The sequence below is a fragment of the Capra hircus genome, chromosome 22 (genome assembly GCF_001704415.2).
Source record: "Capra hircus breed San Clemente chromosome 22, ASM170441v1, whole genome shotgun sequence".
Lineage (NCBI taxonomy): Eukaryota > Metazoa > Chordata > Mammalia > Artiodactyla > Bovidae > Capra > Capra hircus.
Window position 1 is genome coordinate 36,792,711 of NC_030829.1, and position 24,417 is coordinate 36,817,127.

At 39.8% G+C, this 24,417-nt stretch overlaps 1 protein-coding gene across 3 annotated transcripts in view; it reads left to right on the forward strand.

Moving 5' to 3' along the window:
* Nucleotides 1–24,417, forward strand: part of ADAMTS9 (ADAM metallopeptidase with thrombospondin type 1 motif 9) — a 162,397-nt gene that overhangs the window by 43,494 nt on the left and 94,486 nt on the right. For all 3 annotated transcript variants that reach the window (XM_005695759.3, XM_005695760.3, XM_013973544.2), the window contains exons 12-16: nucleotides 4,205–4,350; nucleotides 12,921–13,102; nucleotides 13,192–13,328; nucleotides 15,009–15,126; nucleotides 15,372–15,467. In XM_005695759.3, the coding sequence (XP_005695816.1) occupies nucleotides 4,205–4,350; nucleotides 12,921–13,102; nucleotides 13,192–13,328; nucleotides 15,009–15,126; nucleotides 15,372–15,467 (679 nt within the window). The remainder of the gene's footprint in view (nucleotides 1–4,204; nucleotides 4,351–12,920; nucleotides 13,103–13,191; nucleotides 13,329–15,008; nucleotides 15,127–15,371; nucleotides 15,468–24,417) is intronic.

Consider the following 24,417-nt stretch of genomic DNA (forward strand, 5'->3'; position numbering starts at 1 on the left):
TCAATCTGATATATCCACCTATTATGTCTAAATCTGATACATATTACTGATGGAAAAACCTTAACAAAGAACTGTCAATCATATGATGACATGAATTGTATTTAGTAAAATAGTCATGTACAGGCTACCAAGCTCCATGTAGTACTTGAGATGTCTATTGTGTCTTTTTCTAATCTTCTGTAACAGTAGCAGAAGATAAAAGATTATAGTATAATCTCATACCTGATAAATGGGGGATTTGGGGAGATCTTTCAAAAACACATTTACCTTGTAAGCGTTTGTTCAGCAAAAGCAAGAGACTTCAAGGCATTGCAAAGGGCAGAGTCTGAACACTTTCAGAAAAGCAGCTATGCAGAGAACATGATGGGTACATTTTTAATTTCTTTTAGTAAAGTGGCTAAGGCTAGTAGCTTATATTAAAGACATGGCTGTTTGTGTGTTTATTTCCCAGAAGAGCATTTATACATTTTACAAATAAGATGGTGAATATGTTTGCACAAATGTTCTGTGTTTCTCCATTCTGTTTTGTTTTCATCAAATTGGCAGTAAAACCTTATCCTTTTCTCTAGCAAATTCTGACTCCCTTTGCTGCTAGGTTAAATTTTTTTCCTTTCTCTTCTCTCTGCCCTGCTCCCTCAGCAGTAATCTGTCTTGGACTGCTGACACAATGTTATTTTGATGAATGGCTCTCTCATGTCCCTTTATTTTTTCCATTCTCTTGTTAAGTCCATTAACATTTTCATTTTAACCCTGTTTGTAAATCTGAGGTTTGAAACTCTTGTATTTTAAGCTTCTTTGGGACAAAATTGACCTCCAAGTCCTTCTTCCAGTCTCTTTAGAAAAACATTTATGTAAAATATCATTTAAATGATTCTGGGTGCTTTTAGGAAACACCGATTATGTTTTGGCTGCAGCTCCACCAGTTGCTTAATGCTTTGTTATGATATAATGGTTTTTCTAGTATATAATTATTGTTTGTTTAGTTTCTTGGTAAAATAGATTAACTTGATACGTGTTTGCCAAACAGTCCCCACTTCCAGCCTCTTTCACCTCAGGTTCTTCCCTCTTCCTCTGAGGTTCTCCCTTCCCTTTGAACCCCCATCAGTGGTCATATCAGTAAGAAATATTTAAGTTGCAGATGAGTTTTATTTAGGTTTTCTTTTAAGAAGGGTCCCTATAAGGACATTTTAATCCATTGTTAACTAACCTATGCTCTTATTCTGCTCTGGTTTATGGTAATACTTAATGAGAATTATGGTCACTTTGAAGAATATTGTTCTTGTGTGAAGGTAGAGTCTATAGAATAGAGAGGCCAACAGACTAAAGACTGAAGTGTTGTGAGGAAAAAAAATATATTTCCAAACAACTTCTCATTATTAGAGTCTATGACTAGCCATAGGAATATTCTCTTTAGTTTGTAGAATTTATAAAATGTGTATTTGATATCAAGATTTGAGGGCTGAATTTGGGCATTGGCTGTAATCTCAATTGTATATTAATTAAGAATTTTGTTCAGGTCAGATTGAATTGTAGTAGTATAAGAAAATTGGCTTTTTTTCTGACACACACACACACATGCAAAAACTAGTCAGATGTAAGCAGGTCATGGAGCTGCCATTGTAGGTGTACAAAATAAGAGACACAGGCTCCTAATTGCTTTCTGTTCTACTATCATATGCAAATGGCCATCATCCTCAACATCACAAAATAGCTGCTATAGCTCCAGCCATTGAATCTGAGTCCCAGGCAGAATGAAACCAAAGGACAAGGTGCAAAGAGGCAAAAGTACCATCCCAGAAATCTTATCCAATGAATTCTGCTAACATTTCTTTGACCATTTCTACCTATACAAGAATCCAGGGAAATGTAGATTGTTAAGAAGGATGAAGAACAGAATGATAATGGGTAGACACCTCAGACTGTCAACGTCACCTCACCATCTCATTAATCTTGGTTTTAAATCTCAGTCTGTTTAAGATATCAAAAATTGTTCCCATTTGCTAACAGTAGGAGGACAGCATATATCACAGTTAACAGTGTGTACTCTGGAGCCAGATTGTCTATGTTTCAGTATTAGCTCAGCTCCTTAACAGATGTTTGACATTAACCCCCTGTGCCTCTGTTTTCTTTTCTGTAAAAATGGGATAATAGCAATACCTATTTCATACTATGCTATGAGGATTAAGTAAGTTAATACGTACATAATACTTAGAGTAGTAGTATGTATATGTAGTATTATTATTGAGTGCCTAGCAACTATTAAGTGCTATTAAGTGTAAATATTTGCTGTTATTACTACAAACCTTTTTCAAGTTGGATCTCCTGTGTCCTCAGCTGTATATTAGATGCTTTCCATACATTGTCTCATGTTAAACTCAAAACAACTTTGGCAGATAGGTTCTCATTTTTCAGCTATGGAATTAGAGTTCAGTGACTCATCCGAGGTCACAATTTATTTGTAGAATGGCCACCCCACGACACCAGACCATTTGCCTGCTAAGCTATGTCCCCTTAAGATCTGCTCTGTCCAATAGGGCAGCCACTAGCCACATATGATTAGCAAGCATTTGAAATGTCATTCTGAACTGAAATGTGCTAAAATGAAAATATATACCACGTGTTAAAGACCTAGCATGAAAAAAAGTGTGGGAAGAAAACCTTACTTATAATTTTATGTTGATTATATGGAAAAATAATAATGTCTTGGATATTTTGAGCTAAGTAAAAGATATTAAAGTTAATTTCAGTGTTCTTTTTACTTGTTTTAATGTGGCTACTAGAATTTCTTAAATTATATGTGTGGCACAAGTTATGTTATTAGATAGTGGTGCTGTATAGTACACCAGGCTGCCTCTCTCATTGATTTTTTAAAATTTTTAATTGAGGGATATTTGTTTTACAGTATTTCATTGGTTTCTACCAAACATCAACATGAATGAGCCATAGGTTTACCCACGTCCCCTCCCACTTGTCTCACTGATTTTTATGTGCATAGAGTCCAAGGAATGTTCAAGATTGCTATAAAGAAAACTGTAAAATAATTTTGGGGAGTGATGTGGTCACTTCTGCCTCTGCCCACATTTCTCAGGTGCAGAGTTGTTCAGGAGTCTTTGGATGCCTAACCTTTAAAGCCTCAGCCAAACAGCCCAAAGGGAGGGATGTGGCCCCAGTTACTCAAGAGGATAATTATAAGGAAGAAGGCATAAGGCAGAGTAGAGAAAGCCTAACTGCACTCTTAAATAATTGTGTGCCAGGCTTTTGCTGGGACTGGCCGCTGACAGGGGCTTTACCAGTCTCTTATCTGTCCCGTTTCCCTGCGCACTCCCCCACCTCCTGACTCTGCTTCTAACTTGAGTCCTCCCTGCAGATAAATCACAGTGGCCACCACCAGCTCCGCTTCAGAGATCTGAGCAAGCGGCGGGGTGTCACTCTCCTGCTGCCCCTCTTCCTTTGTGCGTTGCTCAGTGACCTCAGCTTCTTGTCAGGCCCTCACACCCCAACAATGGCAGAGGGTTGAAATGGGCTTCTCCACTCCCTTGTCCTGCTGGGGAGTTTTACTTTGTTTTACTTTAAAGCATCAGGGCCTTCTTCCTGCTCCAGACTGAAGAATCTGAAACCATTAGCAACCCAAAAGTAATAAAGTTTAGGGCTCCCTGTAATGTGTCCATTTTTGCTTTAGTCTCATCTTCTGCTAGAGTGAGTTTATAGTAATCTTGTAACTAGCTTTTTTTCCCCTTCTCCCATTTAATTAAAATTGGGTTTTCAAATCCATGAGGAACCGTAAAGCATTATATTTTACCAGACTCACAACATCTCTAGGCCTTGTTAATGGAGATGCACTATGCAGATCCAATAACTCATTTCAAGCCTGTCTACAACCAGTAGACAGCCCATTTCCACGCCTCATTTTTCCAAGTAGACTAATTGAGGGCTTCGAGGCTGGCAGTTGGACTTTCCCTGTCAGCCTGGAGCCAGCCACTCATTGGCCTGTTTTATTCAAGCCAGTTGTAAATGAAGACACAGCCTAAAATCACTAAGAGGTTAAAGTCCCTACCATTTCCATTACTCACAGAGATAATTAAATTGCAGCATTTCAAACCAGCACGTGGAAAACAATGATAGTACGGTATATTTAAAAGGACAGCGGGTCCTGCAATACCTCAAGCACCGAGCTCTCCCTCACTGTTCCCCTTATTAAATACAGCACTGCAAGTTTGGATTTTGTGTTCCCAAAGAAATGGAGGTCCCTGTGACTGATGGATCCTGGGGAAGTTGGAGTCACTTTGGAACCTGCTCAAGAACATGTGGAGGGGGCATCAAAACAGCCATTCGCGAGTGCAACAGACCAGAGTAAGTCCACGAGCTTATCGCTCTTACTGCTGGGACGGTTGGGGTGGAAAATTCCTAGAGGAAGTCATTTAAATTGAGGCAAGTGAAGAGCTCTTTCCAAATTATAAAATGAGTGGACTTCTAGGACTGCCCAGACCAATGGTATCTATGCTCTATCCCTCTGTATTATTTTTCTGCTGTGACCCTTTATTTTAAAAGCTTTATCTGTTAAATGGTAGATGCTTTGTGTTGCTTTGACATTCAGGAATGTCTCACTGGCCCCCACCCCCCACCAAGGGCTGGGGTAGCATGCTAATAAAGCAAACAAGTAGATGTTCATTAGGAAACAAAGAAATTGGACATTTCCACCCAGATTGTAGATAAATGTTAACTTTCTACTTAGTAACTAAAATGCTAGAAAGGGCACACAGACCCCCAAGGTGGCATTAGTGAACCCCAAGGGACCTGGAAGCCTAAGTCAGGATTTACTTTTGAATCAAAGTATTTTTTCCCTGACTCTTGAGGTCCCATCCTACAACCGCTTTTCAGGGTGATTCTCAGCGAGTGACCATAGTGGTCTCTACCAGACAAACCTTGTTGAAACTTACATGTTCAAATAAAGTCCACAGGCTTTTCCCCCAGCATCTCATTATGATAGACGTGTTTTTGGGGAGAGGCTATTTATAAGCGGATTTTAAAAGTTGCTATCTTCATTATAAGGAGTAATATCAAATTTTGTCTGGTTCTAAGATGTATAAAGCTTAAAGGAACAGAAAATAATACATGCTTTTATTACCATCAAAGCTGTATAGCCCAAGAGGTTGTCCCAGATTAGTTTTTAGATATGCAGACTCACAACCATCTTTAAGAACCAGCTGCTTTGGGATTATGCAAAACGGTTTGGCTCAGCAGTACTCTTTAATTTTTAACAGCCTGTATTAGGGATAACAGACTGGATAGGAGAGAGAAGCAAGCAGGTTGAGGAGCAAAGTGGGCTAGTGCAGTAGACTAGGTTTTACTGCAGAGCCTAACCCTGAAGTCCTGACGTAGTAATAGCTACTCAGGCCAGCTGATTCTCCCTGAGTAGGAAAAGGGCCTCCTGTTGACAAAGGTGCCATTTTTTAATAATGAAAATCTGAATTGTGTACACAAAAAAGAATATAGCTTTAGCCTGTCATTGCAAGCCCTGGTCACATAAACACTCTATATAGTCCAAATCACAGATGGCGATCAATTTATTTTATTTTTGTTCATAGTCCAAGATTGTTTCATATCCACATAATATAAATGTTTAAGGACAAGTCTATAAGATAAAGACTGATCTGTAAAACTAACCCTGTAGCTATGTATATAAACTAATATACATTAGATTTTCCCATAAAGTCTATGTTTAGTATTAGCTTTTAAAATAATAATGTAGAGAATGGACATATGTGTATGTATGGCTGAGTCCCTCTGCTGTTCACTTGAAACTATCACAATATTGTTAATCAGTGATACCTCACTACAAAATTAAAAGTTTAAAAAAATACAATGTAAATATAGTAGGTGTTTTCAAAAAAATCAGATACAAAAGTGTATGATATCAAAACTTACTGTCATTATTATTCCTACTCCCCTACTCCCCACTAGAAATAACCACCAAAAAATAATTAGAAAGATTATCGATCTAATATGTATTACATAAAATAAGTATCACATAACATAAAATATAAGTCATCCTATATATATTCCACAACTTGCTTCTTAAAATCGATTGGTTACGTAATCTTAGCTGCTTATATTGTTGAAGTTTTAAAACAGAACATTTTAAGCTAGCAGCAAATATGATGAATTTTTTAAAAATGTAAAATATTTGGCTACATTGAACCAAATTGTTTCTATCATGTTTTTGTTGCTGTTGTTATTTAGACACTGAGTCATTTCTGACTCCTTCGTGACCCCATGGACTATAGCCTGCCAGGCTCTAGTCCATGGGATTCTCCAGGCAAGAATACTGAAGTGGGTTGCCATTACCTTCTCCAGGGGATCTTCCTGACCCAGGAATTGAACCTGCATCTCCTGCTTTGGCAGGCGGATCCTTTACCACTGAGCCACCAGAGAGGCCTTGTTGTTATCATAATAAGCTATTATTATCATGGGAGTGTGGATATTGCAAATAGTAGGCACTTTTAACATTTTGACTCAAGAATATTCCATTCAAAAGAAGTGGGTTTTTTGCTTTTGTGCGTGTTTGTTTTGTTTTTACAGTGTTAGAGCAATTCTAAAAGTAGTGTGGAAAGAGATAAATCACACCATAACTGGAATGTGCCAGGCAAAGAAAAGCACCCAGTGTAAAGATCTCAGCAGGGAAAGATCTTGAGCTTCAAAGCGAAGCAGAGATCCTCGCCTTCAGAAGTTAGGAACTGATCTTTAAAGACTTCAGTTAGATGTTCTTGTCCTGGATGTTTGCTATGGGAAGTTTTAAAATAATACAACCCACCTAGTTGAGTGTCAGCACTGACATCATTTCATTAAACTCCTCCAAGTTATGTGTACTTGGGGATGTCCCTGTGAACTACTAAGGAAGGAGTCTGCCTCTCGTAACTGAGATTACGATGACGCTGGGGAAGTCAGCTAGACAAGAAAGAGGGACACTGAAAAGAGAAAAACAGGTCCAAATCAGTTTAAAAGCTTGTTCAGAGAAATAACAGAGCAGATGGTTTGTTATGTAGAATGTGCCAGTGATTGCTGTCCAGATTCTCAAGAAGTTTGAAAGAACGGAACTCCTGGCCCCCACGTTGGCTGGCAAAATGCTCTTCTCAGTTTCAGAAGCCCTTAGAATATAATGAGGAACTTCATTTTTAGAATATGTGGTAGGCCTCTCTCAAGAACACTGGATTGTTCTTAAAATTTTCACTGTATTCATGGGATTCAATAATATATTTATTTAGTATCTGGATACTTTAAGCTATGTACTTTTTTCTTTGTGTAAGCTTAAAAAGGGAAGCAGCCTTGCCATGTACATGGAATTACACTATACTAGAAGAGCAGACTTTAGAAAGCATATCCTTTCTAATTTCATATCCGCAAAATGTGTTTGGTCCCAGTCGGTACACCATCATGACAATGGAGCCCTAATGTTTTGTCTTCACATGCTTTACTTTTTTATTCCCTTTTTTGATTGATGTCCTACATATAAGATAAGCGTATGTTTTTGTCTGTAAGGATGGTCCCCATTTACATGTGTTATCCTGGAGAAGTTATCAATAGCTCTCCTTTCAATTCTCAAAATGTCCTGAATTAAACAATTACATGGTCACCTGATCTATAAGAAACATGCCATAGGATGAAATTTTAAATCAGAACCACCAAAAACAGAACTTGGGGTCCCAAAACAAGACAAAGCTTTAGATATAGAAGATGCATTACCAGGCCATTGGGCCATATACTTATTTTGTGCTCTAAATTTGGCTCTGAGGTTCCTGGTGACTAGAACAAACTGAATTACAGAATTGTTATGGTCTATCAAACTAAAAAATCATGCAGATTTTTTTTTTTACGAAAGGCAAAATATTTCCTTCTTCTTATACTTCTGTTTTGCTTTTAAGTTGGTAGGTCAAATTAAAGAATAAGCTCATAGATTTGAGAAAAAGACAAGATTGTAAACTGCATATTTCCATTTAGGCTTTGACTCTAGCAACTGCTTATGAAATCTTCCATAAATAGAATAATAAACATGTGTATATTTCACCTAAGAAAATTAGTCCCTCATTTGGCTGTGAAGTTTTTTTGAGGTATTGAGTTGGATGAATTTACAGATGGTCCCCAACCTATGTTGGTTAGACTTAAGATTTCTCTACAATCATGCAAAAGCAATACGCTAGGATTCCCAGGTGGCTCAGTGGTAAAGAATCCACCTGCTAATGCAGGAGACACAGGAGACGAGAGTTTGATCCCTGAGTTGGGAAGATCCCCTGGAGAAGGAAGTGGCAACCGAATCTAGTGTTCTTGCCTGGAAACTTCCATGACAGAGGAGCCTGGCAGGTCACAAAGAATCGGACATGACTTAACAACTGAGCAGGAGCACATGCAGAAGAGAAAAAGTGCTTCAGAGTTTGAATTTTGGTCTTTTGTCAGGCTACTGATATGCAGTATGATGCTTTGATAATGCTGGGCAGCAGCATCCACTGTACCTCCCAGTCAGCCATGCGATCATAGGGGTAAATAACTGATATGCTTCTAACCATTCTGTACCTAGATAAACATTCTATTGTTTGCTTTCAGTATACATTATGAGATAGTCAATACTTTATTATAAAGTAAGCTTTATGTTTGATGATTTTGCTCAACTGTAGGCTAACATAAGTGTTCTGAGCATATTAAAGGCAGGCTCTTCAGTAAGTTAAGTGTATTAAATGCATTTTCAACTTTTAAGATATTTTTCAAATTACAATGGGTCTAATCAGGACATAACCCCATACTGAGTCCAGAAAGATCTATCTTTTGAAATACTGAGAATTGGCTGCTGTGGGAAAGCCATTAACTAATGAATGTATAGAGATCCAGTCCCATAGACTATTCCATTTGACAAAGTTGTTAATGATTGCTAGTATGGCTCCTTGGTCCATCCCATCTAACCCTTGAATAGTCTTGCAGCATTCCTCATAATTGGTCATTAGACCCCTTCTTAAAACTGTCCAGATATAGAAAACACATTTACCTTCTCATGCTGCCTGTTGTATCATTAGAAATTTCTTCCTAGTGCTAACCCTAATTTGTTGTAAGTAAACATAAATGTTGAGATTTTTGTTCAAACCCATTTGCAGACCAAAGTTTAACTTTCCTTATAGGTAGAATATGCCTACAATGATCTTTGCAAAATTCTCCCAAAGCTTTGGCCATGCAGCATTGTGAATTTTCTTTGTATATATGATTCAACTTGCCTATGCTGAATACAGTTACTTTCGTAGTAATTAATCAGCAATTTCCTTAAGTTCTTACTATCCCTGTTTGAGAAACAATATTTTTAAAAGGATTTTAGTAGTTGGAAAATGTGACTAATATTATTTTTAAAGTTATATTTCCTATAGTTTTTAGTATTTGCCAAGGGGGGAATAAAACTCCCACTCAGCTAAATTATTAAATTAAAACAAGAAGTTTTCCATGAAATTCAGTTGTCTGAAGCCCTCCCCATTACACAGTCCATGTAGATTCAGTAGAGATCCTATTGTCTAGGATATTTTTTTAAAGCTATATATTTTAAAGGGCAAATTTATGCTCATTCATAAAATACCATTTGCCTTCACACAAAAAGCAAATAAAGTCATGGAATGAGTTTTGAAATGGGAAGAGACCTGTCTTAAGAGCGGCACTGTGGCAGGGAGGCCAGGTCATGGGCTTTGGGTCAGGAAGGCCTGCTCTGGTCTCTCAGCCAGTGTGTCTCACTTAACTGGCATGGGAACCTGCCAGGTTAGTTAACATTTCTAAACCCAGTTCAAGCAAAGGTTCAGAAACAAGGATGTCGCTACCTACTGCACAGGATGGCTGTGCACAGTCAGTGACCTATCTTGGCAAGTGACATGGTGCCTTGTATGCTAGACCAGCTCAGGGCTCAGCAAACGTTTTCTGTAAAAGGCCAGATAGTGAATATCTTAGATTTGGGGAGCATCAGCTGTCTACAACTTGAGAAACATACGTGGATAATATGTAACATGTGGGTGTAGCTATATCCCAACAGAACTTTTATAGACATGGAAATTTGAATTTCATATAATTTTTATGTGATCCAAAATATTCTTTTTATTTATTTCTAAATCATTTTAGAGTGTTAAGAACTATTCTTAGCTCACTAACCATATAAAAACAGACAGTAGGCTGGATTTGGCCCATGGACTATAGTTACAGACACTTGGAATAACTTAACATTTACTGTGTGGGTGGCCATGTTCAAGTGCTTCAAATCTATTAACCATAAAACCCTCACTCAGCCCCATGAAGTAGATATTAGCATCATCTCCCTTTTATGGATAGGGAAACTAAGACTTAGAGAGATTTAGTGATTTGCCTCAGATTGCACTGTTGTTAAGAAACAGGGCTGGGGTTCAAACCTGTTTCCAGGGTCTGTATATAACCTTCAGCAATAGTGCCTCATACATGGAGTGTTTTCTATGTGTTCTTTTTTTTTTTTTTAATGTCAGTTATAAAAAGAAATTTAAAAATGCTCTTTTGGTAGTGGTCAGAGCAAGCAAAGGTGGACAGTGTTACTATGTGAAACGGGAAGCCACCTGCAAATGGTAACTGTTTGCTGCTCTTGTTCAGTTTCAAGAGTCAGAAAACACTTGTTATATAAGAGAATTGGAAGAAAAAGTCAACTGTAAAAGAAATTATTTTCAAAAGGGAAGAAATATGAGTTACTTTCAGGCAACAGGTAAATGACCTGATGGATCCGCTGTAGTTAGTTGAAACATGAAAAAAAAAAAATTCCATGAAGTTTGTTTCAATTTGAGAAAAAAGTTGAAGGGGATCTTCGTTATAAATGGAAAAACAGATTTTACAGCTATCTGAGCCTGCTCTGTTATTCATGTGTCATCAGTGATATTTTATGCATGAGACTGGGTTGCTTTGGTACTGATACTTGGTATCCAGGAAACCAAGACTGCATCTCTACATGGTACCAAAAAAGAAAAAGACAGGACTCTGGGCTGTAGCTCCTGGGTAATGAAACAGAAAGAGCACAGGGAGAATCTGGGAAGCTTGAATTTCAGTCTGGTCTCTGCTCTTTTGTTAGCTGTGTTACCTTGGGCAAAGTTCTTAATTTCTCTGAACCTTCTCTCCCTTGGTATAAAAGTACCTCAGCTGGCTTTCCCTTGCACAAGATATGTGTGAGTACGGGCTAGTCAAGCACACAAGGCAGATGTAAGTCACATGGGCTTAACGGGGAAATGATCATACATAGATGTTGCTGGATTATGTGCTGTTTTGCATCCCTCGATAAAGCCTTCATGATAAATAACAATGAATACTTACCATACTCCTTATTGAACTCTTCATTTATAACAAGCCTTTCAGGTGAACAGTATCACCTCTGTTCACTTGGGCAGAACGAAGCTCACAGAGGCCAGGTAGCTCACACAAAGTTGCCCAGCTTGTGACTGCAAAGCCCACGCTCTTACCTCCCTCTCCACTGCGGAGGGAACATGTTTATAAGAGTATCATAGACAGGCAGCCCTTCCTGAGACTCAGGCACTCAGCAAGGCCAATGAGACCTGACTCACCCATAACAAACAAACTGCTGGATCGGATTGGGTTGGGTTGTGCTGAAATATGACGTCAGAGTCGCTAACATTTTTAGGCATCTGCTGTGTGCACTCATTTTAGAGAAGAGGAGAACTGAATCTGTGGGAGGCTAGAATGTTGTCTCTAGTCACAGAGCGAGGCTAGGGCCAAGACAGGAAACCAGATCCAACTCTTAGCCTCTGCTGCTGCTGCTAAGTCGCTTCAGTTGTGTCCGACTCTGTGCGACCCCATAGACAGCAGCCCAGCTCTGCTAGACTGCCCTTGATTCTGTATTTTACGTCATGGATATAGTTCCCATTTCCCAAGTCCTAGTTTAACAAAACAAAACAAAGGGGGGAAAAAAAAACACAACACTTCTTGTTATCTGAATTACTCTGAAAGATTTACTCTAAAGACAAAAGGTAGAAATCTTTCAGCTTGAGAGGTGCCTTAGAGTAGCTACAGTATCCAGGCTGCTCTAGCTGTGGGTGGGTGAGTCTGATTTCCTCTGATTCTGTGATCTTCCCGTTTCCGTGATGCACTTGGCAAGCTGTTGACCGTTGGGAGATGGGTTATATAATTTACTCTCTGGGTCACATCTGGAAAATCCATGAGCGGGGTTGCATGCTGAGATTAAATTGTTCTGTGGTGCTTTGCAAGGCATCCTCCACACTCTTGTCACACACAAGTTAATGAAACCAGTACACTCTCTCCTGCTTCTCCTATTAAGTTTAGTCAAAATATGAGCACATCCTATCCCATTTTATTTATAAAACAAAACAAAAAGCAATAGTCATACAGGGAGAGAGAGAGAGAAAGAGAGAAGAGGGAAAGAAATAAATGGAAATGGAATGGGGCAAGTTTTAGGATGATCACCCATGAGAATACCATGGTACAGAAGTAGACAGGAGCATTCCATGTATTCATTTGTACCTTTTCTCCTTCTGTGTCTTTAAAGGAATGTGGATGTTCAGGGCATGGAGGACAGAAAATGACCTGATAGACCCCAGGTTTTATATTTCAAACTTTAAGTTAAATGCTGTCTCATTTTATCCTCAAAACTGCCTTACCTTATCAGAATGGTGCTTTCCCATTCTACACATGGAAGGGTTGAGGCTTGCAGATACTCAGTGACTTGCCCAGGGTTGAACACTTAATGATGTTGAAGGCAGAGTACAAACTCAGACCCCCAGAGCCCTTGTCCTGGCCACTGGCACTGACCACTTCACATTTGCCTCCCTCCAAGACAGGAAGCCACATTATAACATACAATATTATAATACACTAGAGAAATACAGTATAATACAGCCTGTGTGTTCTTTACCTTTCATCAGGCCCAGAAATGGTGGCAAGTATTGTATAGGGCGCAGAATGAAATTTAAGTCCTGCAACACAGAGCCGTGTCCCAAGCAGAAGCGAGACTTCCGAGACGAACAGTGTGCTCACTTTGATGGAAAGCATTTCAACATCAACGGTCTGCATCCGAACGTGCGCTGGGTCCCAAAATACAATGGAAGTAAGTTCATCTGGGGAGGTGCCCACGGCTGCAGGCTGGCACAGGGTCCAGGCACAAAAGTCACGTCGCATGGTGTTTCTCCTGTCTAGTTTTGATGAAGGACCGCTGCAAGCTGTTCTGCAGGGTGGCAGGGAGCACAGCCTACTATCAGCTCCGTGACAGAGTGATAGATGGAACGCCGTGTGGCCAGGACACCAATGACATCTGTGTCCAAGGCCTGTGCCGGGTGAGTCCCAGATGGCGCTCTCTTCACTATGTTGTCCTGCTGCCAAACTGATGTGTAGCTTCCTCAGTACAATAGCAGCTGCTTGTGTCTGTGCATTATCTCCAGGGCAGTGGTTCTCAAAGTGGGGTCCTCAGACCAGCTTGAGCACCATCTGATTCTCTTTTTTTTCTGTGTTTTATTTTGTTTGATTTTTTTAAATTGTAGTGTAATTGATTTACAATGTTGTACTAGTTTCAGGTGTATGGCACAGTGATTCAATTATATTTATCTGTGTGTATACATATATATAGATATATATATATATCCTTTCTTTTCTCTTATTGGTTGTGACAAAACATTGAGTATAGTTCCCTGAGCTTGGGCTATATAGTAGGTCCTTATTGATTATGTATTTTATATACAGTACTGTATATCTGTTAATCCCAAACTCCTAATTTATCCCTCCCAGCACTACGTGATTCTGATGCATGCCAAAGTTTGAGAACCACTGCCCTACATTTTTCTGACACTCTCTGTGGGGGCCTGCAAGAAACTTCCCTGTGAGGAAATTATAATCGACACTATACACAACTTCTTTACCTTAACCATTGTGCATAAGGTTAAACCCAAAAGCTTCCTGACAGCAAGTTTTAGAAATTGAATAACACTTCAGGCAGATAGTAAAGCATCAAAGCACTGATTTATTGAGGTTTGGCACTATTTTTCTGTTCTCATCAGTCAGAAATCAGTTCTTACACAGCCAGGCTCTGGGATGATGCATTTGTTCCTTGCAAGCAGTCCAGAGCACATTGAAGCTCCTTACTGGTAGGATTTGATGGAAGAGTCTCTGAGCTTCACCCAACTCCTGACCACAGCTACAGTGAGGACTTCCTTGTCACTCCATGCTAGAGCAAAACATGGAGTTTCTCCTCAGAGACTGATTCATTCGAAGGAGCAAAATAGATGAGAATGTGAACTCTGACCTCCTGGTCTTCTGGTAATTGCCACTGATGTTTGCAGGCTCTCGTCTACTCTGCTGTGTTGCGTTAAGATAGGAAGACACTGCAGAGGCCACTTGGAACCTGAAACCTCAACCTGGCAGCCTGCAGTCATGCTTTAATCCTCCATTTATAGCCAGTGTTTAAACATAAGGGATTTCATATAAAATCAAATTTTTAATATCTTGGAAAATTGAGAAATGTCAACACTACCCTCCTGTTTCTGCATGGCAGCAGTAGCCTGGATTAGACAGGGACTGCTACCTTAAGATGGGGTGTGAGCTCTTCAATGGGATAGCCCTCAGCCACTCAATTTTTTTGTTTTTTTTGTTTTCATTCCTGAGCTGTTTTTCACATTTACTTTACTTACTTGTAGGCCAGCGCTTCTCAAACTTTAATCTCTAGATGAAGCACCTGAGGATCTTATTTACATGCCAGGAAATATACTCTGACTCAGTGAATCTGGGTGGGGCCTAAGATTCTGCATCCCCAACATCATTTGGGATGTTCATGGTTGCTGGTCCGAGGACCACATTTTCCCATAGCAAAGATAAGGACTATTTGAGTTCACCACACTTAAAAGTTTACAGAGACTTTAAGTTCTTGTCATTTTGAATGCTCCTCTTTCAAAGAAACACATTACCTAAGAATTTATAACCTCTCTAATACTTACCATGTATTTCAACTGTTTTCTTTTTAAAAGCAAGCTGGATGCGATCATGTTTTAAACTCAAAAGCCCGGAGAGATAAATGTGGGGTTTGTGGTGGCGATAATTCTTCGTGCAAAACGGTGGCAGGAACATTTAACACAGTACATTATGGTAAGAATTTGTTCCTAAGAGCTGTGAGAAGAAAAATAGTCAAACTGTTAACATTATTAACCACATGTAATATGTAAAAGTATTTGTGTAAAACATAAAATCAGTCTTGTTAAGGTATATTACCCATCTGGCTATAAGACGCCTAACAGAATTCTGATATATTCCTTTGTCGCCACCCTTTACGCCATGCTTAGAGAAAATGAACCAGTCTGTGGAATGCTCAATTGCTGCTCAATTCTTTTCAGGTTACAACGTTGTGGTCCTAATTCCAGCTGGTGCTACCAACATCGATGTGCGGCAGCACAGTTTCTCAGGGAAATCAGAGGATGATAACTACTTAGGTGAGATGGGTGCCCCTGCCTTTTGTAGGAATTCTGGTTCCTTTCCCCTGTAGCATGTGGAGAGCTTTCAGATTTCATAAAAGACGTTGATTTTGAAACTCATTATTTTATATTCCTTCATACATTATACCCTCAGTATATTGATTTAAGAGTCGTGTAGTTACACTAGTCAATATCAAGCAATTGACTCTGGATCTTAGAAAATAGAAATGCCCCAAATCAAATTTTGAAAACACTAGCCTTGTAAGTTTAGCATAAAATCATTGCTGTCTTTGAGTCATTAAAAAAAAAAAAAACCTGTCCTTTGAGTAACTGACATGCCAGTGTTTTCATAAAAGTGTTACTTAACCAATAGCAGACCACTGGTGGACTTATTCAATATTTCATTATGCTTGATCATTCCAAAAGGTTCTATACTGGCAATATTTTTCTTAGGTCATTACTAACATGGCCCATCTTGCTTTTCTATAGATTCTCCATCCTTCTCTCACCATGGCCAGGATCATGAGTAATTCAAATTTATTCCTGTTTTCTAACCACAACTCACCAGGAACTTTGTGTTTTGTTTTGTTTTTTTAAGCTGGTGGCTCATCCCAGTTCCACTTCAATTTATTATTTTGTAAACTTTCATAAATGATTAAGAAATTCACCCAATCATTTTTAATTTAAAAAAAGGACATGGGGACTGGGATAATGACAGAAAAGGATTGAGCTAGTCACTTAGCACAACTAGACTCTTCTTAGCTGTGAAAAACAGCAGGAGTTGCACTTAGATCTAGAAGAAATCAGGGTAGTCTTGCTGGGCTGCCAATTTTTGAAAGAAATGAACGGACTTTCTTAAAATTCCCAGACAGGGACTCTACTTAGCCATCTTGAATACAGCCTCTGTAGAGGCTCTACAGCACATTCCTCTGTTGTAGCATTTTCTGCAATGTCTCGTTGTTCATTCAGTCAGCCACTTATTTAGTATGTGGCAGGCCCTGTTCTAGGCATGATAAGCAAACTGAACAAAAACATTAACAAATAAAAATCTCTGTCTTCTTAGAACTTACTTTTTAGTGGGAAGAGATAGACAATAAACAATAACTTAATAGATAAGCAAACTATATTCTGTTAGAAGGTCATAAGTAAAATTAGAAAATAGAGGAAATGGCGATACTGAGGGTGGAGCAGGAACAGTAGAATTGAAAATACTTGAATTGTAGCAAGTGATAATGGATATCTGGGGAAGAGCATTCTAGGCAGAGGGGAATAACCAGTGTGAAACCCTTGAAAGAGTAATGCGTCTAATTTGTTCCAAGGATAGAGGGAGGCCAGTGTGGCTGGAGCTGTGTAAGCACAGAGGAGAGTCCTGCTGCTGCTAAGTCGCTTCAGTCGTGTCCAACTCTGTGCAACCCCACAGACGGCAGCCCACCAGGCTCCCCCTCAGATGAGTTTAAACACGTATCAGGACTAAATCAGAGAGGGCCATACATAACTGTTGAAAGAACTTGTATTGTAAGAGACAAGGGTAGCTATTGGATATTTTGAACCAAGGACTAGCATGATAGAGTCATATTTCTATTTTCAAAAGAGTACCCTACTTGTTACACTGAGAATGAGGGGATGGTCGGGGGAAAGGGTACCGGGTAGAAACAGACCTTCCGGTAGGTACCGGAAAGGTCAGGGTAGAAACAGAAAGACTGGTTAGGAAGTTATTGAAATAATCAAAGAGTTGCTAGTGGTTTAGCTCCAAATGGGAGCTGTAGAATTGGCAGTAAAATAGTCAAATTAGTCAAAATCTGGTATCTTTTGAGGGTGGAGCCATGATGACTAGTGGGTGGCTTGAATATGGTATGTGAGAGAAAGAGAAGGCTCAAGGGTGACTCCACAGTTTTGACCTGAGCAGCTGGAAGAATGGAGTCACTATCAACTCAGCTGAGACTTGTTTCTTTTATATTCATGTGACCACTACTGTTTTAGGATCAGAAGCTGTGATTTTGTATCTTTAGCTCAAGATATAAAGCCTTTACATAATATGAACTGAGTACATGATGGCTGAGTTATTGAATAACCATCGTTCACGCTATCTTTACTGAGTGCCTGCCATTAATGGGGATGGAATTATGATGGAAATATATAGACTCTTCCTACTTTTATTTGTTTATAGTTTATTTCTTTCTTTATTTTTGGGTGTGCTGGGTCTTTGTTGCTGTAAGGACTCTTCTTTAGCTGTTGAGAGTGGGGGACTACTAGTTAGGGTGCAGAGGCTTCTTATTGCAGTGGCTTCTTCTTCTTGCAGAACACAGGCTCAGCACGAGGACTGCAGTAGTTGGGGCATGTGGGCTCAGTAGTTGGGCCTCCTGGGCTGTGGCGCACAGGCTCTAGAGCTGTGGCTCACAGGTTTCGTTGCTCTGCAGCACATGGGATCTTCCCAAATCAGGGATCAAACCCATGTCTCCTGCACTGGCAGGGAGATTCTTTACCACTGAGCCAGCAGGGAAGCCCTCCTTCTTTTAAGCATGCATGCTAAGTTGCTTTAGTCATGTCCAACTCTGTGCAACCCTATGGACTGTAGTCAGACAGGTTCCCCTGTCGATGGGATTCTCCAAGCAAGAATACCAGAGTGGATTGCTATTTCCTTCTCCACTTCTTCTTTTAAGAAAGACTATTAAATCTTTCTTGGAATCAGTTCTCAGTGATCACATCAGCTTTTCCACACCCTAAATACTCAAAGGAGTGGTGCCTTTTAAAACAGTTAACAAAGTTATTGGGGATCCTTTTCAAATTATTTTTGGGGAATCCCACATTTTTCCTTCAACCACTGTACAAAATGGGTCAGACATTTTTCTTCGTGGACTGGGTTATAAATTAGAGCCTGTGATTTCTGTGGTCTTACTACTTCCTAATTAAATCCAGCAGCATTGCACGCAGCCTCCTTTATTGGTTAATTTCCTGAGAGCCAAATGCCATGTTGAACCATTCCTTTCTTCTCAAAAAGGAGGTTTCTCTAGTGTTCTTCTCCTTCTGGGGAAAAAATACCCTTTTAAGCAGTGCCCTCAGTTCAATTCATCAACCAGTTTGGGCACCTAAATTAGGGAGGACCTTCCGATATCCTTTGATGTCTCACTAGAGGTTTCTTAATCTCCTTGTAAAGAATAAAAGCAAAATTAAAGAAGGTTTGTCATCTGGGACGGGCAGTTTGAAGTAGTCATGGCTCTTTAATGGAACATTATGGGAAAGTTACCTGTTGGTCAAAGAACGTCTCTCTGGAAGCAAATGAAAAGTGCAAGCAAAGATGGTACGTCACAGTTCACCGAGTGTGAAGGTTAAGACCTCAAAGCCTTTGAACCTTACAGTGGTTTCTTAACAAGTTAGGAAGAGTATGATGTTGTTATCAAATCTGGCGTGTGTTAATGTTTACTTTCGGTTTGAAGGAAGGCACAGCAAATGCTCTAAGAAGATTTTAAAGCCCCCAGTTGAGTGTTGCTGGAGTCCAGCCCCAGCTGTTTCGTTGCTAAGCAATCATCATCCTTATCCCTCATATTTTTTTTAAGGTCAGTCAAGGCATACTCTTTTTGCATGTGTTGGTGAAGAAGCAATTTCCAGGAGGGCCTTTGTATCCGCCCAGCTCTGATGGGTGAAATGGGGGGGAAACCAACCCAGGAAATTAGCTCCCTAATCGCATTAGTGGGAGGTTGGGCAGTAGACGTATGTTTTCAGGAAACTATTTGTTTCACGAGGTACTGAAGCAGAAAGCCTCTGTGTCAAAGGTCGTCCTTTCAACATAGACCCCTCCCTCCAGTTGGGTTAAAGCCAAGTTGCACCCAGTGCTACCATCTTCGTATTTCTTAAGGAGAAAAAAGGAGTCATTTCCATGGTGTTTATTTGTCTCCAGGATACTAACCTTTGATGAATAGTGTCAGCGAGAAGACAGGAATCGATTCAGTTCAAGATAAAGCAGGAACTCCATTTCACTTGATTTTCCTATCTCCTTTCCTACTCACCATTTGCTGGGATAAAGAGCATGCAGTGAAGGGTGAAATGCCCCCAAGTCAGCATAAGCATGCGAGGAAGCCTGGAGATGTTGGAAAGGGTCCCCAGAATTAACCTAGGATAGATGATTGCTCTTTCAATACAGACAGAACTGGATTACCGCTTAATTTACAGAACTGGCCTTGTGACATCTCATTTCCCCATTTTCAGTGACGCATCAGCTGTGTAGCTAGCCTTCGACTCCACTTGAAAGCACTGGGTGATTTTGCTGGCAGCACATCCTGCCACTGCCACGCAAGTGCCCGCATCAGGAGGCAGCCTTAGGAGGCCTGAGGTGCCACAGAAACAACCTCTTCGCCAACCAGTGACCCATTGAAACTCCTGCATCTTGCATGACTGGTGGGTCTCATGCTGCAGGAGCTGTGGGGAGACGAGGTTGTCAGAGGTTTATACTGATAGGAAAACAGTTATTTGGCTGAAAGCTCTCTGTGCTTCTTGTCACAAATGTCAGGTTCAATCGGTCACTTGTTCTTTCAGTGTCGTTGATTGAGCACCTACTATGGGCTGGGATCTTTCTTAGGCTTATACAAGCACCTTTTTAAGTGTTGACTTTACTTAAAGAGGTTCATGCAATCTAGCAAAATCAACAACTTAATTAAAAAAAATCTATAGCTAAACATATTTGCTTTCAATTTGCACATAAGGTAAAGAATACCTGAAATCATTCACTGATTCATGAACATTTGTTGGCTTTCTTCTTGAAAAACTGGTGGTTGACAGGCTCTGGAGATACATTTCCATGATTAGAAGTCACCTGGCCTCAGAAAATATCTTAACAATATTTAAGTCATGCTTTTCTTATCCATAAATTAAGCATCTATAAAAGCGTGATGAGAAGACAGTGCATTTGAAGGCATTTTGATCTGCCAGCTACCAAATCCTATATGCACTATCTTTTTCAAAATTTACAACTCTGTAAGAAAGCTGGGCTTTCCTGGTGGCTCAGACAGGAAAGAATCTGCCTGCAACGTGGGAAATCCGGGTTCGATCCCTGGGTCGGGAAGATCCCCTGGAGAAGGAAATGGCAACCCACTCCAGTACTCTTGCCTGGAGAATTCCATGGACAAAGGGGCCTGGTAGGCTACAGTCCATAGGGTTGCAAAGATTCCAACAGGACTGAGTGACTAACACTTTCATTTTCACTTTGTAAGAAAGCCGTTATCCAGAGAAAGAAACTGAGGCTTAGAGAGGTTGAGAAACTTTCCCGAGGTCACACAAGCAAAGTGGGACAAATTAAAATCCTTATGGGTCTGACTTCAGATATTATACCTTTAACCACTTCAGTTTATTGCCTCCACATAGAAATATGTGTAGCTGAACTGGGGATGAATATGACTGGAAGTCAAGGTTTATTGGTGGGAGTGAATGGTGAGGTTGGAAGAATAAGTCAAAATAAGAGAGTGATGCTGAGGAGTTTGAACAACATTCTGTTGGTAGTAGGGACAATCAAATGATTTTGAATCAAAAAGAAACCAAGATCTTGGATTACCTTTTTTAAAAGATTGTGTTTTTGAAGGCTTTGTTTCCTGTGCCACCACTCTCTTCCCAACCATTTCAAGTGAAAGCATCTTACTGTTCCCTCAGGGCCAAGATAAGGCTTATAAGGGTAGAAATTCTGGTAGGTGAAGCACTGCTTTAGGGACCAAATTTGATGCAGTTCATTCTTGAGCCTGCAAAGGATAGTCTTTGCATCCATATAGTGTCCAGTGTGGTGAACTCTGTGAGGTTCCCGTGTCTACAAAAACAAGGGCCCTGCTGCCACTGAGGCATGGAGTCTATTCAGAGCTACATCACAGCCTTCATTCATTTCCACATAAAAGTACGATATCTAATTTCCCTAAATCCTTTCAACCTCTTCTGCATATGCATTGCTTCTGGTCTGCATGGTGAAAGACAACACATCACCTGCATCAGTGAAAGACATGTTAGGATGTGGCAGATACCTGGGATAACTTGGCTTCTACCCATCCCAGAACCAAAACAGATGTCACTAATGATGCTGAGACATGATGCTGGAAAGAAATCCTGTTCTCCATAGTTTCTTGAGTGACTAGTGCCAAATGATTAACATTGGTGTCTGGGAAGAAACCTATTTGCCAACTCTGAGTTAAGTTTCCACATTCCTTTTATTCACCTAAGTGTTTATGTGGCCTGTGTGTTTTAAGGGTTCCTTCCCTGCTGAGGTATGCTGATTGTGTACAACTTACTAAAGAGAAGGGGCCTCTTTCTAATATTTTATTCAGAGCTCAAATGTTTTGTAGTTCTGCTTTCTTGAGTACTTGTTACATGTCAGGCTTAAAACATGGAATAGTTCATTATTCAAAGAGCAGTTGTACTGGGGAAAAAAAAGGGGGGGTACTTAAAATTTTTTATAGTAACTGAAAGTGAAAGTTAGTTGCACAGTTGTCTCCAACTCTTTGCGATCCCATGGACTGTAGCCTGCCAGGCTTCTCTGTCCTTGGAATTCTCCAGGCACGAGTACTGGAGTGGGTTGCCATTTCCTTCTCCAGGGGATCTTTCCGACCCTGGCATCAAAGCCAGGTCTCCTACACTGCAGGCAGATTCTTTACCAACTGAGTTAATAACTACTAGGGAGAAAATGTGATTGGGATATTATTTGAAATTAATCAAAAAGTATGAAAATAAATTTTATTTTTTCTTATGTTCAACAAAATTACATTTTGATTTTACCCATGCCCAGGTTTTTAGAATGGAGAATATGTCAATGGATAAATATTTTTGCCTAAGTTTTTGAGTCAAGTTATATAACATCAGAGTGGTACATTCTTTGCTTAAATTTGAGCTCAACAGTAAAATCTGAAAAGGAATCATTTTTAAAAAAGCTTCCTGAGATTTTTTTATTTACTTTCCCAACAATCTCTCTTGACATTTGGAGAACTAAATTATTCCTTCTGAAGCAGCTGTCCTCTCATCTTCTTTGTCCATTTTCTTTCCTTTCCTTAAATGTCTGACTGGTCTAACTCTGTCATGTTGGCCAGTGTTTTGGCACTTGACTCAAGCTGTTCTCTAACATTACTTTTTCAGCTTCACTGATTATTTCATCTTTTGCAATATTTGCAGTAGATTCATTCATTCTCCCTCCCCCCTCAAAAAAAACTATTTTTGAGCATCTACCATGTGTTCTTTCAGAAGCTGAGATATAACTGTGAACAAAACAGTCCAAAAATCCTTGCTTACATTCTTTTTCTGGAATAGTGGAGACAGCATAAACAAAGTGCTATGGAGAAAAATTAAGCTAGGATAGGATAAGAAGTTTGGATGGAAGGGATTTGAAGGTTTAAAAAGAATGATCCAGGTAGGCTTTACCATGCAACCAATTATCTCATGATCTAGTGACTTAGAATAACAAGTGTAAACAGTATACATGTTTCCATGTGTCAGGAATCTGGCAGCAGTATAGCTGGGTGCTTCTGGCTTGCGGTCTCTCCTGAAGTGGCTGTGAAGACTTCAGTTAGGGTTGTGATTCTATCTGAAAGCTTGACTGGGGCTAGCAGGTCCACTTAATTGCTCTTGGTAGAAGGCTTTGGTTCCTTGCTGCCTTTTGCAGAAGGCTTCTCAGTGGAGCTGCTTGAGTATCTTAACAATTCAGCAGCTGGCTTCTCCCAAAGCCAGAGATTCAAGGAAGAGCAAGGTGGAGTCCTAATGCCTTAGACCTAGCCTTGGACATCACAGTATCCTAGTGATTATACAGTCAGTGCAACTCAGTGTAGGAGGGGACAGCACAAGGTGTGATTATAGAAGGCAAGGATTGTTGGGACCATATTAGAGGCCGACTACCTCAGTGGGTCTTGCCAAAGAAGTGATATTTGAGCGTCATAGTGGTCATGGATTTTCAATTTCAACATCTGTCAAAACAGGACAACTAAGATTCAATAGGTTCAACTATTGAATGAAATATAAAGAGTTATTTGGGTGGGAACCAGTTTTATAAATGTTCATTTCATTAATAATATATTTTTAAATCATATGCTTTCTTTTTTTAAATTGAGGTAACTTTGGAAAAATGGTTTGGGTTCTCAAGATCATGGCTGAAATTCTGGAACAGGAACTATGAGGTCTCTGTGTTTATGTGTTCATATGTGTCTGTATGTGTGTTATAGATGTGTGATATTGCCAAAAGTTAATTCATAAAGGAGCTCTATTTAATTGACTTAAAGGAAATTAAATACTCATAAATATTCAAAAATACAAAATAATCAGGTCAGAATAAATTTCAGGCTCATATTATCTGAAAAATGTTCAGGACAAAATTGATATCTGGTATTGAAAGTGGTTTAAGGTTTTTGGTGGGAGAAAACTAAGATCATGGGATCTGGTCCCATAACTTCATGGCAGATAGATGGGGAAACAGTGGAAACAGAGGCTGACTATTTTTCTGGGCTCCAAATTCACTGCAGATGGTGACTGTAGCCATGAAATTAAAAGACACTTACTCCTTGGAAGGAAAGTTATGACCAACCTAGATAGCATATTAAAAAACAGAGACATTACTTTGCCAACAAAGGTCCGTCTAGTCAAGGCTATGGTTTTTCCAGTGGTCATGTATGGATGTGAGAGTTGGACTATAAAGAAAGCTGAACACCAAAGAATTGATGCTTTTGAACTGTGGTGTTGGAGAAGACTCTTGAGAGTCCCTTGGACTGCAAGGATATCCAACCAGTCCATCCTAAAGGAGATCAGTCCTGGGTGTTCATTTGAAGGACTGATGTTGAAGCTGAAACTCCAATGCTTTCGGCCACCTGATGCGAAGAGCTGACTCATTGGAAAAAACTCTGATGCTGGGAGGGATTGAGGGCAGGAGGAGAAGGGGATGGCAGAGGATGAGATGGTTGGATGGCATCACCGACTCAATGGACATGGGTTTGGGTGGATTCTGGGAGTTGGTGATGGACAG